Source organism: Phyllobates terribilis, unplaced genomic scaffold, assembly GCF_046119375.1.
Source record: "Phyllobates terribilis strain yellow unplaced genomic scaffold, ASM4611937v1 Scaffold_2__4_contigs__length_985480577, whole genome shotgun sequence".
NCBI classification, from domain to species: Eukaryota; Metazoa; Chordata; class Amphibia; order Anura; family Dendrobatidae; genus Phyllobates; species Phyllobates terribilis.
Window position 1 is genome coordinate 379,589,500 of NW_027362762.1, and position 18,088 is coordinate 379,607,587.

At 41.6% G+C, this 18,088-nt stretch overlaps 1 protein-coding gene across 4 annotated transcripts in view; it reads left to right on the top strand.

Moving 5' to 3' along the window:
* Positions 1 to 18,088, top strand: part of TBC1D8 (TBC1 domain family member 8) — an 84,525-nt gene that overhangs the window by 5,975 nt on the left and 60,462 nt on the right. For 2 of the 4 annotated variants that reach the window (XM_073664782.1, XM_073664781.1), the window contains exons 2-3: positions 12,357 to 12,500; positions 16,280 to 16,398. In XM_073664782.1, the coding sequence (XP_073520883.1) occupies positions 12,357 to 12,500; positions 16,280 to 16,398 (263 nt within the window). The remainder of the gene's footprint in view (positions 1 to 12,356; positions 12,501 to 16,279; positions 16,399 to 18,088) is intronic. The other 2 variants (XM_073664783.1, XM_073664784.1) reach the window with 2 other exon arrangements.

The window sequence follows — 18,088 nt, forward strand, 5'->3', positions numbered from 1 at the left end:
AAATCGGCTCAAATTGTTAGCGGACGCCACATTGCGTTTGGAGAGCCCCTCTGTGCCCAAACTTTGGAGCTCCCCCACAAGTGACCCCATTTTGGAAACTAGACCCCCCAAGGCACCTTTCTAGATGCATAGTGAGCACTTGGAACCCCCAGGTGCTTCACAAATTGATTCGTAATAATGAAAAAGTGAAAAAAAAAACACTTTTTCATTTTTACGAATTAATTTGTGAAGCACCTAGGGGTTCCAAGTGCTCACTATGCATCTAGATAGGTGCCTTGGGGGGTCTAGTTTCCAAAATGGGGTCACTTGTGGAGGAGCTCCAATGTTTGGGCACACAGGGACTCTCCAAATGCAACATGATATCCGCTAACAATTTGAGCCGACAATTTGTTAGCGGATATCATGTTGCATTTGGAGAGTCCCTGTGTGCTCAAACATTGGAGCTCCCCCACAAGTGACCCCATTTTGGAAACTAGACCCCCCAAGGCACCTATCTAGATTCATAGTGAGCACTTGGAACCCCAGGTGCTTCACAAATTGATTCATAAAAATGAAAAAGTGTTTTTTTTTTCACTTTTTCATTTTTACGAATCAATTTGTGAAGCACCTGGGGGTTCCAAGTGCTCACTATGCATCTAGAAAGGTGCCTTGGGGGGTCTAGTTTCCAAAATGGGGTCACTTGTGGGGGAGCTCCAAAGTTTGGGCACAGAGGGGCTCTCCAAACGCAATGTGGTGTCCGCTAACAATTTGAGCCGATTTTCCATTCAATTTGTTAGCGGATACCATGTTGCATTTAGAGAGTCCCTGTGTGCCCAAACATTGGAGCTCCCCCACAAGTGACCCCATTTTGGAAACTAGACCCCCCAAGGCACCTATCTAGATTCATAGTGAGCACTTGGAACCCCAGGTGCTTCACAAATTGATTCATAAAAATGAAAAAGTGTTTTATTTTCACTTTTTCATTTTTACGAATCAATTTGTGAAGCACCTGGGGGTTCTAAGTGCTCACTATGCATCTAGATAGGTGCCTTGGGGGGTCTAGTTTCCAAAATGGGGTCACTTGTGGGGGAGCTCCAATGTTTGGACACACAGGGGCTCTCCAAACGCAACATGGCGTCCGCTAACAATTTGAGCCGATTTTCCATTCAATTTGTTAGCGGACACCATGTCGCGTTTGGAGAGCCCGTGATGTGCCTAAACAGTGGAGCTCCCCCACAAGTGTCCCCATTTTGGAAACTATACCCCTCAAAGATTTTATTAAGGTGTATAGTGAACATTTTGAACCCAGAGGTACGGCACATTATTTGTTTACATTAGGTCATCATATTGAATAAGTTTTCATTATTCTTGAGCGCAAGTGCTCGCTACTTGAGTTTGCATCGGGTACTCAGGTATGCACCATGTACAGCGTGTGCTCGAGTGACATGCTCGAGTCCCTGCTCCGCATGTTTCACGGTTATTAGACACCCAAAAAAAAACATGCGGGGATCGCTCGTGCATGGCAGGCAATCCCCGTAAAGTTTTTTGGCCGCGAAGCATATGGGGCAGAGACTCGAGCATGTCACTCAAATACCCACGATACTAAATGCATACCAGAGCACCCGATGCAAACTCAAGTAGCGAGCACTTGCTCTCAACACTAGTCGCCATATCGTCATCTTTTTTTCTTACTTTTGAAAAAAATCCCAACCCCAGCCCTAACCCTAGCACAACCCTAGCCCCAGCACAACCCTAGCCCCAGCACAACCCTAGCCCCAAACCCAGCCCTAACCCTAGCCCAATCCTAACTCAAGAGTTTATTTTTGACGCCGTTCCTTGTGCGGTATAAGTGATTAGACGACTTTATTCTTCGGGTCGGTGTGATTACAGCAATGCCAGAATCATATGGGGTTTTTATGACTGACAGCTGTCACACACTAAAAGACGCATTTTTTGTAAAATCTAGTTTTTGCATCGCCATATTTTGAGAGCTATAATTTTTCCAAATTTTGGCAGACAGTCATGTGACGGCTCGTTTTTTGCGGGATGACTTGACGTTGTTATTGGTGCCATTTTCAGGCACGTGACATTTTTTGATCGCTTTCTATTCCGATTTTTGGGAGGCAGAATAAACAAAAACCAACAATTCAGGAATTGTTTTTTTTTTTTTTTTTTTATTCTGTTCCGCGTGTGGTAAAATTGATGAGGCAGCTTTACTCTTCGGGTCAGTACGTTTACAGCGGTACCACATTTGTATAATTTTTCTATGTTTTGGCGCTTATACACAATAAAAGCTATTTTATAGAAAAAAATATTTTTTAGTATCGCTTTATTCTGAGAGCTATAACTTTTTTATTTTTCGGCTGATGGAGCTATATGGCGGCTTGTTTTTTGCGGGACGAGATGACGTTTTCAGCGGTATCATTTTTATTTATATGCGTCTTTTTGATCGCGTGTTATTCCACTTTTTGTTTGGCGGTATGGTGATAAAGCATTGTTTTTTGCTTGTTTTTTTTTTTTTTTTTTTTACCGTGTTCACTGAAGGGGTTAACTAGTGGGACAGTTTTATAGGTCAGGTTGTTCCGGACGCGGCGATACCAAATATGTGTACTTTTATTGTTTTTTTTTTATTTTTTTTATAATAATATTTATTGATGGGTACATTATATTTTTATTTTTGGTGTATTATTTTTTTTATTTTTTTATAATATTTTTGCACATTTTTTTTTTTTTTTTTTTTCCACTTTCACACAGTTTATACACTTTATTACTTTGTCCCACTCTGGGACTTTCACTTTTTTTTTTCTGATCGCCTGCATGGCACAGGAATGGAGCACCATCCCTATGCCATGAAGGCTGTCAGAAGTGCACAGTGTGAAGATTGCTTGGAGATGCACTGCGCATGTCCAAGCAATCTTCCTGCTCTCTGGTGACCCGGATGTTGTCATGACGACATCGGGTCGTCATGGCAACACCCGGGAAGCCTTTGCAGACTGCGCTGGAAGCCGGAAGAGGAGGTGAGTATCGGCGATCACCTCCCCTTGCCCCCGCAATGCCGCGATCGACTTCGATCGACTTCGATCGCAGCATCGCGGGGGTTAATGTGCTGGGAGCGGTGCGTGACCGCTCCCTGCACATAGTACCGGGTGTCAGCTGTGACAATCAGCTGACACCCGGCGGCGATCGCGCCCGCACAGCCTGTGTGCGCGCGCGATCGCCATGACGTACTAATACGGGTCTGGCTCTTAAGTCCCAGGGCACAGACGCGTATTAGTACGTCAGATGTTATTAAGGGGTTAAAGAAGCACTCCTCCTCCCATCAAAATTATTATCCTCTTAATATATTGCAGTCATATTATATAGCACTGTGTACTTACAATTGCTCATTTTACCCTCCTATCCAGCTAATTCTTCTGTTTTCCATTAGGTCTATGGCATCACATGATTAAAAACAGACTAGCTGAACCCTTCTAAGCTCTATGTAGAAACAGGAGATCAATTTTCCCTGTATGAGTCATAAGTCACTGCAAAAGTCAGTAATGGGGGAGGAGGGATCAGCTGGGTCACGAGTTGAAGAGGGGAATGATTTCTGCAGGGACAAGAGACTTCCTGTTTCTACATACAGTAGGGAAAAGAGAAGAAATTTTGCTCCCTGGGAGAAAAAATATGCAAATTAGTTTCTTCTGCTCTGTGAGAGATGTCTCTCACAAGTACCACCAAGGAGAATTAGCTGCCCTATAGGTCAATGTCCAACTTTTTAACTAGGCGTGCAACATGACAAGGCAGAAACTCCTCTGCTGAGCCTATTTTGGGGTGCTTGCCTGTTGGGGAGTGCTGGTGAAAATTACCGCGCTCGCAAAAAGAAAGGAGTCATCTGTAAATAGTTTCTATCTCGTGCATAATTGATTGTTTTCTAACCGATAGACCCATTGAATTTCAGAAATATTCAAAGAAATGTAGTCAATGAGCCAAGGAGCACCGCCGGCTTGAGTGTCTGGTTCCTGTTATGTTCCTCTCCTAGGAGGGTCAGGATATGGAAAATGACTACTGCTGTGAGGTCTTTGAAATAGTTTTTCTTTTATTATTATTTTCTTAGTTTATCCTAGAAACTTTTCCTTTGCACTTTGATAAAGAAAGTTGCTGCTTTGGTTGTGACTTGTTTTTTTCTACCCTTTCATGCCTATAAGTTCAGCAGCGTTACGGGGTCCAGCACTGTTCTATAATTGTGTCATTTCTTATATTATATGGAATAATAAATAATACAGCTACAGTTAGGATTTAAGCTGGCTAAGAGCAGTAAGGAGCTTGTCTGAGTTTTTTCATACATGGAATCTTGAGTTCATCATAAAAAAACAAAATAAAACCTATCCTACCTGCTGCTCCGCTTTTCTACACTGTTTCTCTGATCACAGCACTGTCTCTTTCCTGGCACTCACGTTTCATTGTTATGCCACGTGACCGCTGCAGCCAATCAACAGCTACTGATCTGCTGAAGCCTTTATTATTTAATCAAAGCAGACTGCCGCTCTGATAAAACACTTAAGGCTGCAGCCAATCCACAACCTCTGATTAGCTGCAGTAGTCAAGCTACATAACAATAACTTTAAGTGCATTTTACTTGGTGGTTTAAGGCTATGTGCCCACGTTGCGGACCTGAAGCATATTTTTTACGCTTCTCCCTGGCGGGAAAATCGCATGCGGATTGTACATGCGGTTTTCCCGCCAGGTAGAAGCGTTTGTGAGGCGTCTTTGCATGCATTTCCGCATGCGGGTTATCAAGCACTTCTCCAAGCATCACTTGGAAAAGTGCTTGACAACTTGTTCAGAATGGTAAAAAATAAAAAAATAAAGTTTATACTCACCTTCTGATGCATTCTCTGCCCCGTCCGGAGTCTTGAGCGGCTCACGCTGTTGTGTGCAGGACCTGCGGTGACGTCATTGAGTCATGTGGTGGGTCACATGACTCAATGACGTGGCAGGTCCTTCAGACAACAGCGCGACGGAGGGAAAACATCAGAAGATAAGTATAAACTTTATTTTATTCTTTTTTTTACAGGTTCTTTGGTACCCAGGTCTGGATGAGAGTCTCCTCTCATCCAGACTTGGGTACCATCCGCACATTGATTCCGCTGCGCTTCCGCAAAATTAATGAACATGCTGCGGATTTTTGACCGTAGCATATACGCTGCGGAAAAATCCGCAGCATGGGCATTGACATTGCGGAATGCCATTGGGGACCATGGGGTGCGGATATACATGCGTTTTTCAAGCGTTTACGCTGCGGAAATTCCGCAGCATATACGCTTGAAAATTGCTACGTGGGCACACAGCCTTAAAATCTGCAAAAAAACACTTTTTATGGAAAAAAAAAAATCTTTTCTTTTTACAAAATGTATTATATTATGATCCATACATATACTTAGTTGTGCATTTTGTTACCAATCTAGTGACATTTTATCACTGTCATTACAGGAGCACTCCTCCTCCTCCCAAAAAAGTTTTTATCCTCGTAATATATTGCAGTCATCACATTATATAGCATTGTGTACTTAAAATTGCTCATTTTACCTTTCTACCCAGTAAATTATTCTCTTTTTTTTCTCTTCCGATGTAAAAACAGGAAGTCTCTTGTCCCTGCATAAATCATCCCCCTCTTCAACTCCTGACCCAGCTGCCCCCCCCCCCCAGCCATAGACTTTTGCAGTGACTCATGACTTGTGAAGAGAAAATTTCGTCATTGATCCCGCCTATCGGCGCCCCTGTCACGTGATGAGGGATGCCTATGGGTTGTCATGACAGCCGGGGGTCTGCTGAAGTCGCCCGTGCCGGTCATCCCGATCCTCCTGTGAATGCCGGTTTGCGGTCTGTGTTCACAGGAGATTGTGATTTTTGCTGAAGCCCTGCTATGTGTAGCCCAGGCAATCAGACGATCGCAGCTTCAAGTCTCCTAAGGGGATTATTAAATACAGTAATAAGTGAAAAAAAAAAGTTAAAAAAGAAATGGGGAAAAAGTAAAAAAACACCAGTTCAAATCACCCCCCTTTTGCCCCATTAAAATTAAAACAATTAAAAAAAACCAAAAAACAACACATTTGGTATCGCCGCTTTCAGAAATGTCCAATCTGTGAAAATATAAAATAAATTAATCTGATCGGTAAAGGGCGTAATGAAAAAATAAATCAAAACACCATAATTTACGTTTTTTTGGTCGCCACAACATTGCAATAAAAGGCAATCAAAACATCAGATCTACCCCAAAATGGTATCAGTTAAAATGTCCGCTCAGGCGCCCAAAATAAGCCCTCACCCAGCCCCAGATCCCCAAAAAAATGACCCGGTTACGGGTCTTGGAAAATGGCTACAAAAGCAACATTTTTCTTTTACGAATTTCTGAAATTTTTTTCACCACTTAAATTGAAAAAAAAAAAACAAAAACAACAAACTATACATGTTTGGTATCTGCGTACTCGTACTGACTTGGGGAATGATATTGCCAGGTCAGTTTTAACATGGTAAATAACAAACCCCAAAAAACATTGAGGAATTGCACTTTTTTTTTTTGCAATTTCACCGCACTTGGATTTTTTTCCCATTCTCCAGTACACTATGTGGCAGAATGAATGGTGTCATTCAACAGTGCAACTCGTCCCACAACAAACCAGGCCTCATATGGCTATATTGACGGAAAAATAAAAAAGCTATGCCTCTTGGAAGAAGGGGAGGAAAAAAACGGAAAATCCCCCAGGGGGGAAGGGGTTAATGAAGTGCAGTTTCTGCGCCTGCTTTTCTAAGACTGACTGGTAGTATCCTTTTACTTTCAGCCATAAGTCCCTTTGATAGCGGTCAGGGAGGTGACATAATTTGCGCTGGAGGGACAGTCGCCAGCTTTTGATTGCTGTCTGTTATAGGGATTTCATGACATGCATTGAAGCGTCATTCCCAGAAAGAATTATTCATGCATTGGAGACTTTTATATGGGTTTTTTCAAATTCGGATATTACTACAGGCTATGGTTTTCCATTATAAGTGCAATGTTTTTCTATTGTGTTGCGCTCCCTGACTCTTACCGTAGTTTGCCTTCCAATAATGCTCTATTATCTGAACCCAGCATGAATGACTGCTTCATGGGGTGTTTCATATTTTCCTGTGATATGGTGTTGCTTCACACCAGGTGGCAGAAACAAGCTATTCTTAAAAGAAATCTGTCATCAGGTTTTACCACCTAATCTGAGACCAGCATAATATAGAGACAAAGACACTGAGTCCAGCGATGTCACTTACTGGGCTGCTTCCTGTAGTGTTTGATAAAATCAGAAGATGATTACTAGAGAATTAGAGTAATCCTCCATATACATGAGTTCTGTATAACCCTATACCCACCATTGACTTTCTGCCTATGCACAGTGTACACAATGCTGTTGTCAATCAATGTTGTGGGTGCGGTTATATACAGCATGTCATTCAGAGAACTAGTAGAACTACAACAGATAAAATAGTGATTTTATCAAAACTGCAGCAAGCTGCCCAGTATGGTAGGTAATACATTGCTGAAATCGGGGACTTTGCTCCCAAATTTTGCAGCTTTCAGATGGAGTAACAAAAATCCGGTAACACATTCCCTTTAAAGATTTATTTCCAACTAGACAAGTATCACTTATCCACTTGTTCATTACTGATGGTCTGACCTTCAGGACGCCCACTGATTCTGAGACCTTGAACGTTGGACTGGTGCTAGGCTTTCTCTGGCCATCCCATACACAGTGAATGCATGTAGGGCCTCTACTTAATTCTGACCGACTGAAGATGCCAAAAGCAGCAAGGGGGAGGACCAGGGTGCAACTTGGAGTCCATTAGTTTGCCTCTAACTAGCAACCAAACACATTTAGTGGGTGGGGAGGCTTCTCTCCTACTGCTGAGGCTGAAGACTAGAAGGATTTTTAGAGAAAAGGCATGCTGTGAGAAATGGACATGGGGGCTCCTCTGGAGGGGTCAGCACAATTCTCTTGGCTACTTTGTTTTTCTTTAAATCAGTCTTTGCCTTCTTGTGGGCCACACATTTAATCATAGCTGCTTACTTGGGCAGCAGAATTTCAGTCTGTTTCTCAGAAGAGGTCAGAAATTCTCAAAATGATGGTCTACCCCTAACCCATTGTACGACACAGTAAATATCTTCACATCCCTTTTCTGTGCAAGCTTACAGGCTTCTGTTAGGAGAACTAATAGAGCAACCTGAGCTGAACGCTGACTGCTGGCTCCTTATTCCTTATGTGCCCGCATTCTCCACCACTTTGGTAAGACACAGTTGTTTTCCTAGAATTGAGGTTACAAAGAGAGTCATGGTGACATGAGAACGCCACAGAATCACAGCAAGCAGAGATCCGATTGTAAAACCAGAATAATTGGTACTTACAAGAAATCTCTGAGGGAGGGCTCATGATGAATTCTAGGTCATTGTTGAAGAAGTCACACAAATAACCAACTATCAATTTAGAAAGAATATACTTTCTGGAATACCATCTCTGACTGGTTACTTTTTAATACAATTTATCACAGTTCAGCTATTATCAGAAAATTATCTATTGTTTAAATAAGTTTTTTTGTGTTAAATGTATTTTTTTAATGTTTGACTGACTGACTTTTTTTTTTTTTTTTCCCTTATCACAATCTGTATTAAAAATAAAATGTGGGGATCTTAACATTGGCCGATAGAGCTTTTTAAGACTCTAACTTTGTGTTGTTTCAGGAAACAACATATGTACATGGCCACAATGGTCAGACCCCAACCCTACTTTTTGTATTGAAGAATTTTAATGAGCGTGTGCAAAGGTCACAAGTGAAGGGTAGCAGGGTCAGCGGTGACATTGCCTATTGTTTGGTGGATCCGAAGTTATGAGTTGTGTATAGAGGCGTTATTAGTCTTTGTAATCCTGTCTGTTAATAAGGAGCCTAAGGAAGTTTGAGTCTAAAACAGCTCCAGTGGCCAGTGTTGAAATTGCAAGAGTTCTTTTTTTTTTTTTTTTTTTATTTGAATAAAGATCAATGTTGAAAAAAAAAATACAACTAACACAAAAAAACTGAATGAAGATGTATTTGTAGGTAATTTTCCAATGATAGCTCCCCCCCCTTTAATTTTAGACTACTTTTTTTTTTTTACAATTGATGTCTTATTCCCTACATGTTTTTATTTGTCTTAAAGTTGTCCAGTTTGTGCAAAAATGAATAAATAAAATAAGCCAGAAGTCTTAGAGGTTACCCAGTATTGGACTACCATTTTAAATGCTGTAGGCATCCGTGTAAAATTATATCCTCACCTCCTGAACCGGCGCCATTTCGGAGATGTATGCCTTGTTTCCTTGTTCTTCTCACATTGTCACGTGAGTCCTACAGAGCTCTGTCGATGCCCGCTGACAGGCTGCAGCGCTCACGTGGCATAACATCGCTGGAACGGTGCTGATCCGGGAGGTGGGTGTGTTTTTCTTTTTTCTATTTTATAGATTTCATCATTTAAGAAGGTGTTGTCGTGTATTGGGCAGCCATTTCAAAAAGAAAAACGACTTATTTCTTCTGTTCCCCACTGATCCTGCACAAGCTGCCAGTCCAGCATGTAACCACTGCAGCCAATCAGTGCGCTCAGTAATCATATGCCATACTACTAGCATCACCAAACAGCACTGAGCCATAATGCCTGTAGGCATTATGGCTCAGCACCTTACCTTTGGAGCCACAGATCGGCTGCAGTGGTCATGGGATGGCAGCTTGTCAGTGTTGGAGCATCAGCGCTGGGATCGGTGAGGGTCATAACCCCTTTATTTCCAGATCTTACTGCAGCAGTAACTTGGTATTTTCAGACTTTATTATTTATTCTGTGACGCCTTCCTCTCTGGATAATCTCAGTATATACACATAGTTGGCCGCCAGTCCTGATGTCTTTCTTGTTATTCACCAGCGCTGAATGAGGAAGTAACAGGCTATGTTGGGTTTCCTGTGGTGTTTCTACTGCTCACATAGTAATTAAGCACACACAACATGCCCCGGTGAGAATATATAGCACTTTTTGTATTACCGGGTTTTTATAAAGTGTAAGATTGTTGATAATGGTGCATTATTTTTCTTTTGAACTTCCTATATTCCATAATTCAAAAAAATCCACTACATATACCTGTATCCTGCCATATGTTCTAGTAAGTGCATGACTCCAAATCTAAAATGTTCTGCGGACAATTGATCAGGTAGTGATGATCTATCCTTTAATCTAATGGTTTTACAATGTAAGCCATACCATGTATTTATTTCTGAACTAGTATTATCTATATTATCTTTTAAGTTTCATGACCCAGGTGATGAGAAAACAGCTCATTGCGTTGGCCATCTTGCCTCGTAACCCTTCTCAGCAATGAAGGCCACGCGGCTTGGTGGGCTGCTGTAGTCTTTTGGCCCCTTTTGCTTAGTTCTCACCGTTCGGGAGATGATTTCTTTTTATTGCGGCTGTGATGTGGTGCTTCAGTTGGCTGTACAGATATATCAGCGCTATTAATCCAATTCTCCTAAGATGTTGCAGTGGTCAGGAGGAGCACGCTGCATGTGCCGCCAGGCCAGAGACCTGATGCCTGGATCTATACAGTGCGCGGCATTATCTGGATATAGAAGCATACCTCACCGGGCAGCCATGTGGCAGGCAGATGCCAGGCTGATTGTGTTACACAGTGAATAGAAGGAAAGCTCTGTGCAGGACGCATTGCACTCTGAAAATAGCTGCGTGTTGTAGCATAGTTTACAAATGACTTGGAAGTTTCTTAAATGGCGATCAAAATGCAATTTACCAAATGAGTTGTGATGTTCAGCATTTCACAGCATGCATATTTGCAGAGGCATAAAGATCTACTTATAAAACATCTGTTTATGTGGTTCTTTCCAGGCATACATTGCAGGAACATTAAGTTACTTACAGGTGTATATTCTATGTAAATCTTATCATCCATAAAAATAAGGGCCTCCATACACATTACATAGATGTCGGCCAAACATTAATCTTATCTCCATTTCGGGGAGGCTCACATAGACAATTGGACTGTTGACCGATCCCGCCGATATCAGTGGATTTGGCCTACTTTAGTCTAATGCAATGGTCCTTAACCTTTCTATCCTTGTGAGCCACATTCAGCTCTGTGGGTCGCGAGCCACATCCAGATCACCCCCCCCCCCCCCAAAACGTGACATCCAGAGCCCCCATTATCAGTATAATGACAGCCAAAGTTTCACCACAGGAATAAGACCAAGACAATATACTTGGATCTGAGGGTTCCCATCTTACCCTTATTCGGTATTCTCACATCAAGCACTCATCACGCTATCACATCTAGCTTTAAGCAACCCTATAACTGGCAGTATTATCCTGTGTCCAACTTTGCACTTAATTTATCTATATATTCGCAAGGCCAATATGTACCCATCTGCTTCTCTATGTGGACCTACTCACAAAAGTCACCATCTGGAGACCTGCTCTTCATAACTGCTAGACCTGGAGCTAAGGCATCAAGTTGGCAGACAGCCGCGAGCCACAATTCATGGGCCTGAGAGCCACATGTGGCTCCCAAGCCGCAGGTTGGATCCCTGGTCTAATGTATATGGGTCTTTAGTATAGGTCCCATGTGACGGTATTGGGGCAGCAAAGTACTTCACCATTACTAATAAACCTTATATCAATGCGAGGTTGTGTTCTTGCAGAACTTCATCCATGTGTGAGGGACTGGGCGCCCGTCTAATTTGTATGGCGGTGATCCAACTTTTTCAGGATGACAGAGGTCAGGGAAAAGAAGGTTCAGACATATTTAATTTCTACATGCCCAATACTTTTGTTATCAAAAGAGACAATCTGCCACTATAGGTGTCTGGCAGTGTTTTATTCTTCTCTCATTATTGGACCAAGCCTGCATGTGTATGGGGAACATGAGGAATAGTGTCCAAGGTCTATGGCCACCTACATGTGGCAGTTTGTAGCTGAAAATGTATCCTAACTGTGCTATAAATATTGCATTATGTACAGCAGATACATTATAAATATAATATATATTCTCCTGAAATGCCTATTAAAATTCAGAACCACTTAAGATGTTACATATGATCCAGGCCTTGGGTTACGAGATGCAGTCTGGTTCTCCGAGACTGGTTTACTGCATGGTGTAACAGTTGAGTGCCGGCTTTTGTAGACGTGCCGTCTGGACTGTAGACAGCTGTTTGTGTGTACTGATCATGTAACCAATATGTTCTCTTGGAGTATTTTCTTTAAGACCATAAGTGTAAAATCAAAGATACAAGTTTAATAATGTTGTAAGAGTTTCCTCCCCTACACAAGTAGTCATTACTTTTTCTTATAATAGGTCGTCTTGTGGGTGCTCTGGATGCTGTACTGGATTCCAATGCCCGAGTTGCCCCATTTCGGATACTACTTCAAGTCCCTGGGTCACAGGTTTACTCAAGCATCGCTTGTGGTGAGTCAGAGGTATACTGGGCCCTAGCAATTGGTGAGTCTCACTGCCTACATCCAAAGCATGCTGTGTGCCTGCATGACGGTGGATGATACGGTAACCGAAAATAACAGTGTTGTGTGCAGTGTTACACAGCTAATGACACCGTTGACTAACCTTTAAAAAAAAAGAAAGAGACATGCAATAGATACAATGCAAGGGAAGGGATTGTTTTAAATTAAAGAGAGATCTGTCCAAACCAGCGCCACTCTTGGGGTCTCTGCTGGGAGCGTGATTCATGACGTCCCATCCATACAGTCACCTGATCACTGAGGCCAGTGATTGATGAAAAGGTCAGTTGACTGTTTGGATGGGAAAATAGACCACTAGAGTAGCAGCAGTTCTGCGTTTCTATATCTTAAAATTATCCCTTTCTTCTGTTCAGTTTTGAAATGGAGGCGAAGCCTCTAATATTCAATGTTTTAGAAAGAGAGATATATATATGAAGCATATATAACCCACATTTGTGTCCATAAATTTGGGAGATGTTTTGTTTGACTACAGTTCTGTAAAAGCAGATCTGTCCCCAGATTTCAAAATTCAAACTGTATATATTATTAAATAGATTCTTAGACCTGATGACCCAGAAGACCAGTAGACCTTATCCAGGTACGCTTACCTTTACCCTGACTACTATCCACTGGTCCCCTGGTATACAGCCATCCCCAGGACCAAGCACCATATTAGGTATACACCACTTTACTGTGTACCCCCATTTGAAGGGATACCTTTTTTTGCCCGCAGCAAATTGCACCTAAGAGGCCGGTTTACACCACGCTGTTTTCCAGGATCCCACGGAATGCTGTGGATTCTACCACATAGCTCCTTTGAAGCCCCTGATGAAAACCCCGGTGGGGTTGAAACGTTGGGCACCTGTTTGAGCTACCTCTAACTTGGAGAATCTAATAAAGCATCCACCTGTTTGAAACACATCAATTGACTCTCCATCATTATTTGAGTGCCAGAACCTTAGTAGATATTATTCAGTCTTGTTGAGTTCCTGGCACCTTCACTCCATTGGTTGAGCCTGGACTTTATATATTGTGCACTCAGCCTGACTGACAGTTGCAGCTTGTCCTCAGCAGTGTGAGATTCCAGCAGCAGGAGGGACACTGAGGAGCTGTAAGTCAGGCTAGGTGGGCAGTGATTGAGTTAAGCTTTCATAAGAAATTGTTCAGCTATTCTGACATGAATTTGTAAAGTAAATACACCAGCCTTATCAGGTCTATAGATCAGTTTAATAATGTACACAGTTCATATTGTGAAATCAGGTGACAGATCCGCTTTATACCTATTCAAGAAATGTTTTCTTTCTTCCATATTGACATGTTTTGTCATCTACCTCTGAGCAATTTCCTTATTTCTGGTGCTAACATCATCTATCGGGTATAGTCTGAAACAGAGAGCTTAATCTTATAATGGCATGTCTAGGAGATGTTCCCATCTCCCAGGAATCTGTATGAACCAGAGAGTCTCTTCTGCAAACCTCACATCAGAAGCCTCCTGCTTGGCTGTGCAGCTTGGGCATATGTCCTGCCGTTTCTCAGTAACTATAAGAGGAAACGCTAAAACATATAATTTTTCGTTTATATCTATAGAGGTACAGTGTAAGGTTAGAAAACATTGGATTCTGTAGCACCCAGGAGGATAGTTTAAGGAATTTGAGTTCCTACCACTTCCTAGTACTACCGGGATTGCTCAATAAAAAAAGTAAAAATCAAAAAATACACAAGTAGACTATTTTATAGGAAAAATACCATTTTATGCTTGCAGCTCTTATGGAGACCTAGATATTTGCATGGCTGCAGACTACAAATAAGCCTTTGGTGGTCTAATTCTGCAGTCCTACTTGGTTCCTTATTCTTTTCCTTGGGGTTTGTGCAGACAACCATACGTTCTCTCATCTCAGAGAATTGGGCTGATTATGCAAATGACACTGATCAAAGTTTGATCAGAGTGTCAGCACTGTGCTGTCCGATTCTTGGATGAGCAAATTGGAGCAAGCTGAGGAGAAGATGGAGAACAAAATTGCTCCATCTTCTCCATTGTGTGAGTGTGTGGAAATCTGACTGCACTCAGATGTCATCTGAGTGCAATCCGATGATTTTCACGCTCTCATTAACTTGCATGACCGAGTGTAATCCGAATATCAGATCAAACTCTGGCATCCTGTGATTTTGGATCATCTCTGTCTAAGGAAAAAATCAGACTTGCATTGCCCCATAGAGTAACATTGGTCCGAGTGCAATCCAGTGTTTTATCGGATCACACTTGGACTGATAATACGGTTGTCTGCACGAGCCCTTATTTGAAAATATTAAATGTATATTGCAGAGGAGTGGGTGGGTGGAAGGATGACTTCAGGGTAGAGATGGGAGAATCGAATCACAGGACAGTGGTCCAGCAGCCAGGTCTGTATTCCATGAACGCTGGGCAGGAGCCCTGTGATTTGCCACTTACCTGACTGCATACTTGACTCCTATTTTAATTAGCCGCAGTGAGTACATGCAGCTAATGAAAAGAGGGGCTGCATATGTCGTCAGGTAAGAGGCGGTTCACGGGGCTCCTGTCTAGCTGTCATGATATACTGATGTGGCTGCCGGTCCGGAGTCTTGCGCATTGATTCTTTTAGATCTACTGCAGGTTTTTTTTTTTTTTTTGTGGTCGGTCTCCATGGTGACACCCATGTGTTCATAGGAACTGCAGACTGTGGTTTGAGGTGTACTAATTTTTTCTCTTTTAATGTGCATCAATTCAGGGAGTAGATTTCTCCCTCCCCCTCACCCCCTTATTTTTTCTATTAATATTTGTGGTGGTCTTTCTTTAGAGTAGGATTTGAAATGATTCTAACTTTTAGTCTTTTCCCCCTTTTTTATTTGTTTAAATAGGGAACGTCACATTGTCATTGTGTTCCCTTTTCCTGTTTCTGAACTCCTTTTCCTTAGCCCGCTGGCTGTCTTCTTGGAAACAAATGACAGGCACACAACTACTTTTCCTATTGAAGTTTTTACTTTTGTTTAGACTTCTTCTTACAAACCAAAGAATACAGCCGCACACTGTATGTGCTAAGATGTATGCAAACATTGAATATGTGACATTTAAACTACATTACTGCTATATAGAAGACACTTATAAAATGAAGGTACTTACTGCACAAATTGGCCAATTCATGAGAACCCATCAGGCACAACAAGGCCATCTTTCCCTGATGAGGCTCTAGATCTAATATTTGTCATATATGCTTCTCCTGGGCTACTAGCATACAAATATAAAGGGCAGGTAAGATGCGGCAGTAATTAAAAAAACCCTAGGCATATAGGAGGAGTGCTCAGCCAAATATGTAGTCAGTCACCACCTTCAATAGTACAAAAAACTGATGAACATCTTCTAACAAAATGAAGCAAGTGTGAACAAATGCAAGCTGCTGTGACTGCATAATATACAAACCAAAGAATACAGCAGCACTGTATGCACTAAGATATATGCAGACAGTGAATATGTGAAATGTAAACTGCATTGCTGCTTACTCTTTGGTTTGTATATTATGCAGCTTGTACCTGTTCACATTGGCTTCATTTGGTTAGGTAAGTTTTTGTTTTTTTTTGTAGACCTTTTTACATTGAATCCCCATTATTTAGAGTGAATCAGCTGTAGATTTTATTTTGCTTTAAAGAGGCTGGAGTTAATGAATTTTCCAAGTGATTTACTGATTGACTTTTTATTATTTAGACCTTGCATAGACTGTAGGAATACAGCGTCCATTCTGTTTTTACCAGGAGCCACCATAGAAGAGATTCTCCAGCACTGGGAATGGATAGAACAAAACTTGCTCCACACTCTCTCGGTGTTTGATAACAAAGATGACATAGCTAACTTTGTAAAGGGAAAGGTTAAGGTAAGTGCTACTGAATATTTAAATTTATTGTACATTGCATGTCCATATAGTTTTCATGCGAAGGCTTGGAGGAATTGTCTTTTGTACCGAAATATAGTTAGCCACATACATTTGACCGTTTCTGCTCCTTATTATGTGTTAGCAATTAATGTTTAAAGAGAGTCTGAACCCACCTTTATGCTACCGTCTCTGAGGGGTGGCATAAGGTATATTTTGATTTCAGCATTTTGTCTGTTATCTGTGCCTTTGGTGCAGATTTTGCTAAAATTTTAATTTTATTAATTGCAATGCTTATGAGTGATCTGCATAAGCTCAAGAGCCGTTGTTATTCATGAGCTACTGGTTCCCCTCGCCCTGCTGCTTCTGACTGACATCCTCTATTATGCTTTGGAAGGAAACTGTTATTTAGCCTCTGGAGAGTGGGGAAGCCCATTTCTCATTACCAAATGGGTCACCTGAGCTAATGCCGATCTTTAAAGGGAATCTGTCAGCTGGTTTTTGCTATGTAATCTGAGGACAGCATGATGTAGTGGTTCAAACACTGAATTTACCGATGTGTCACTTATTAGGCTGTGTGTTGTTGTTTACTTACAATGATGGTTTTATCACTAGAAAATTATGGTTGCTCAGACTAGCTGCCTCATGACAAGTCATCTAACTCCGCCCCCTCCACTGATAAGCTGCTCACTGTCTATAGAGAGTGTACACAAAAGCTGTGGTGTGGGTGGGGGCAGCTTTCTGAGCTCTGCTACGTGTTGCATCTAAAAACTCTGCTTGTGTCACAACTGCTGCACCCAGTAATCTAAGTGACACATCGTTGGAATCAGGATCTCTTTTTCTAAATCATGCTGCTCTCAGATGAGGTAGCGAAAACCTGCTGACAAATTCCCTCTAAAAAGAGTGCTTCAACTAATACGATTTATGGTTCATAAGCGCTGCAACTAGTACAATTTTTAAATTTAACAAAAATGACACTACTGGCACATGTTGGAGACACAATGCTGTTATCAACATGTTTGTCTTCTGCTGCCCTTGATAAGGTGTAGGTGAAAGATTCCCTTTAATATGTGGATAATATATATGTAAAAGTTTATTTTTGCTAAAAATCATTATAATTTAAGTGCATGAGAATCTTATGTTGATCTCCCATTCTCTAATACTGTGTGCACAATCGGTATGATTTTTTAACGCAGAACTGAGAAGCTCATTCAAAGTGCTATCCAGTTTTTTTTTTTTAAATTGATGGTATTTTTCATAGGAGTTATCCAATCTATCTACAGTTTTAATGATAACTTGCTGTTCGTTGGGGGTTCCTAGGTAGGACCCACGCCAATAAGTAAGTGTGGCGTATGAAGTGACGGCAACTCTTGTGCACCATTGCTCCATTAATTATCTATATGACTGCTGGATATAGTCGAGTACATCACATGCAAGGGAATTGCTTTATTCAAGTGGGGCACTTTAAAGCCCAGTTTTGGGAATCGGTGGGATTCCGAGCAGTAGGTGATAACTTGTTGTGGATAAGAATTAGCTAGCTAAACGCACGTTTAGCATCTCCCACTCCCACACTACCTCCTCCTCTCGCCCTCTCTCTGTTGATGTCCCTCAAGGCACTGTCCTGGGACCCATACTTTTCTAAATCTATACCTTTGACCTGGGACAACTCATGAAGTACCATAGCTTCCAGTAC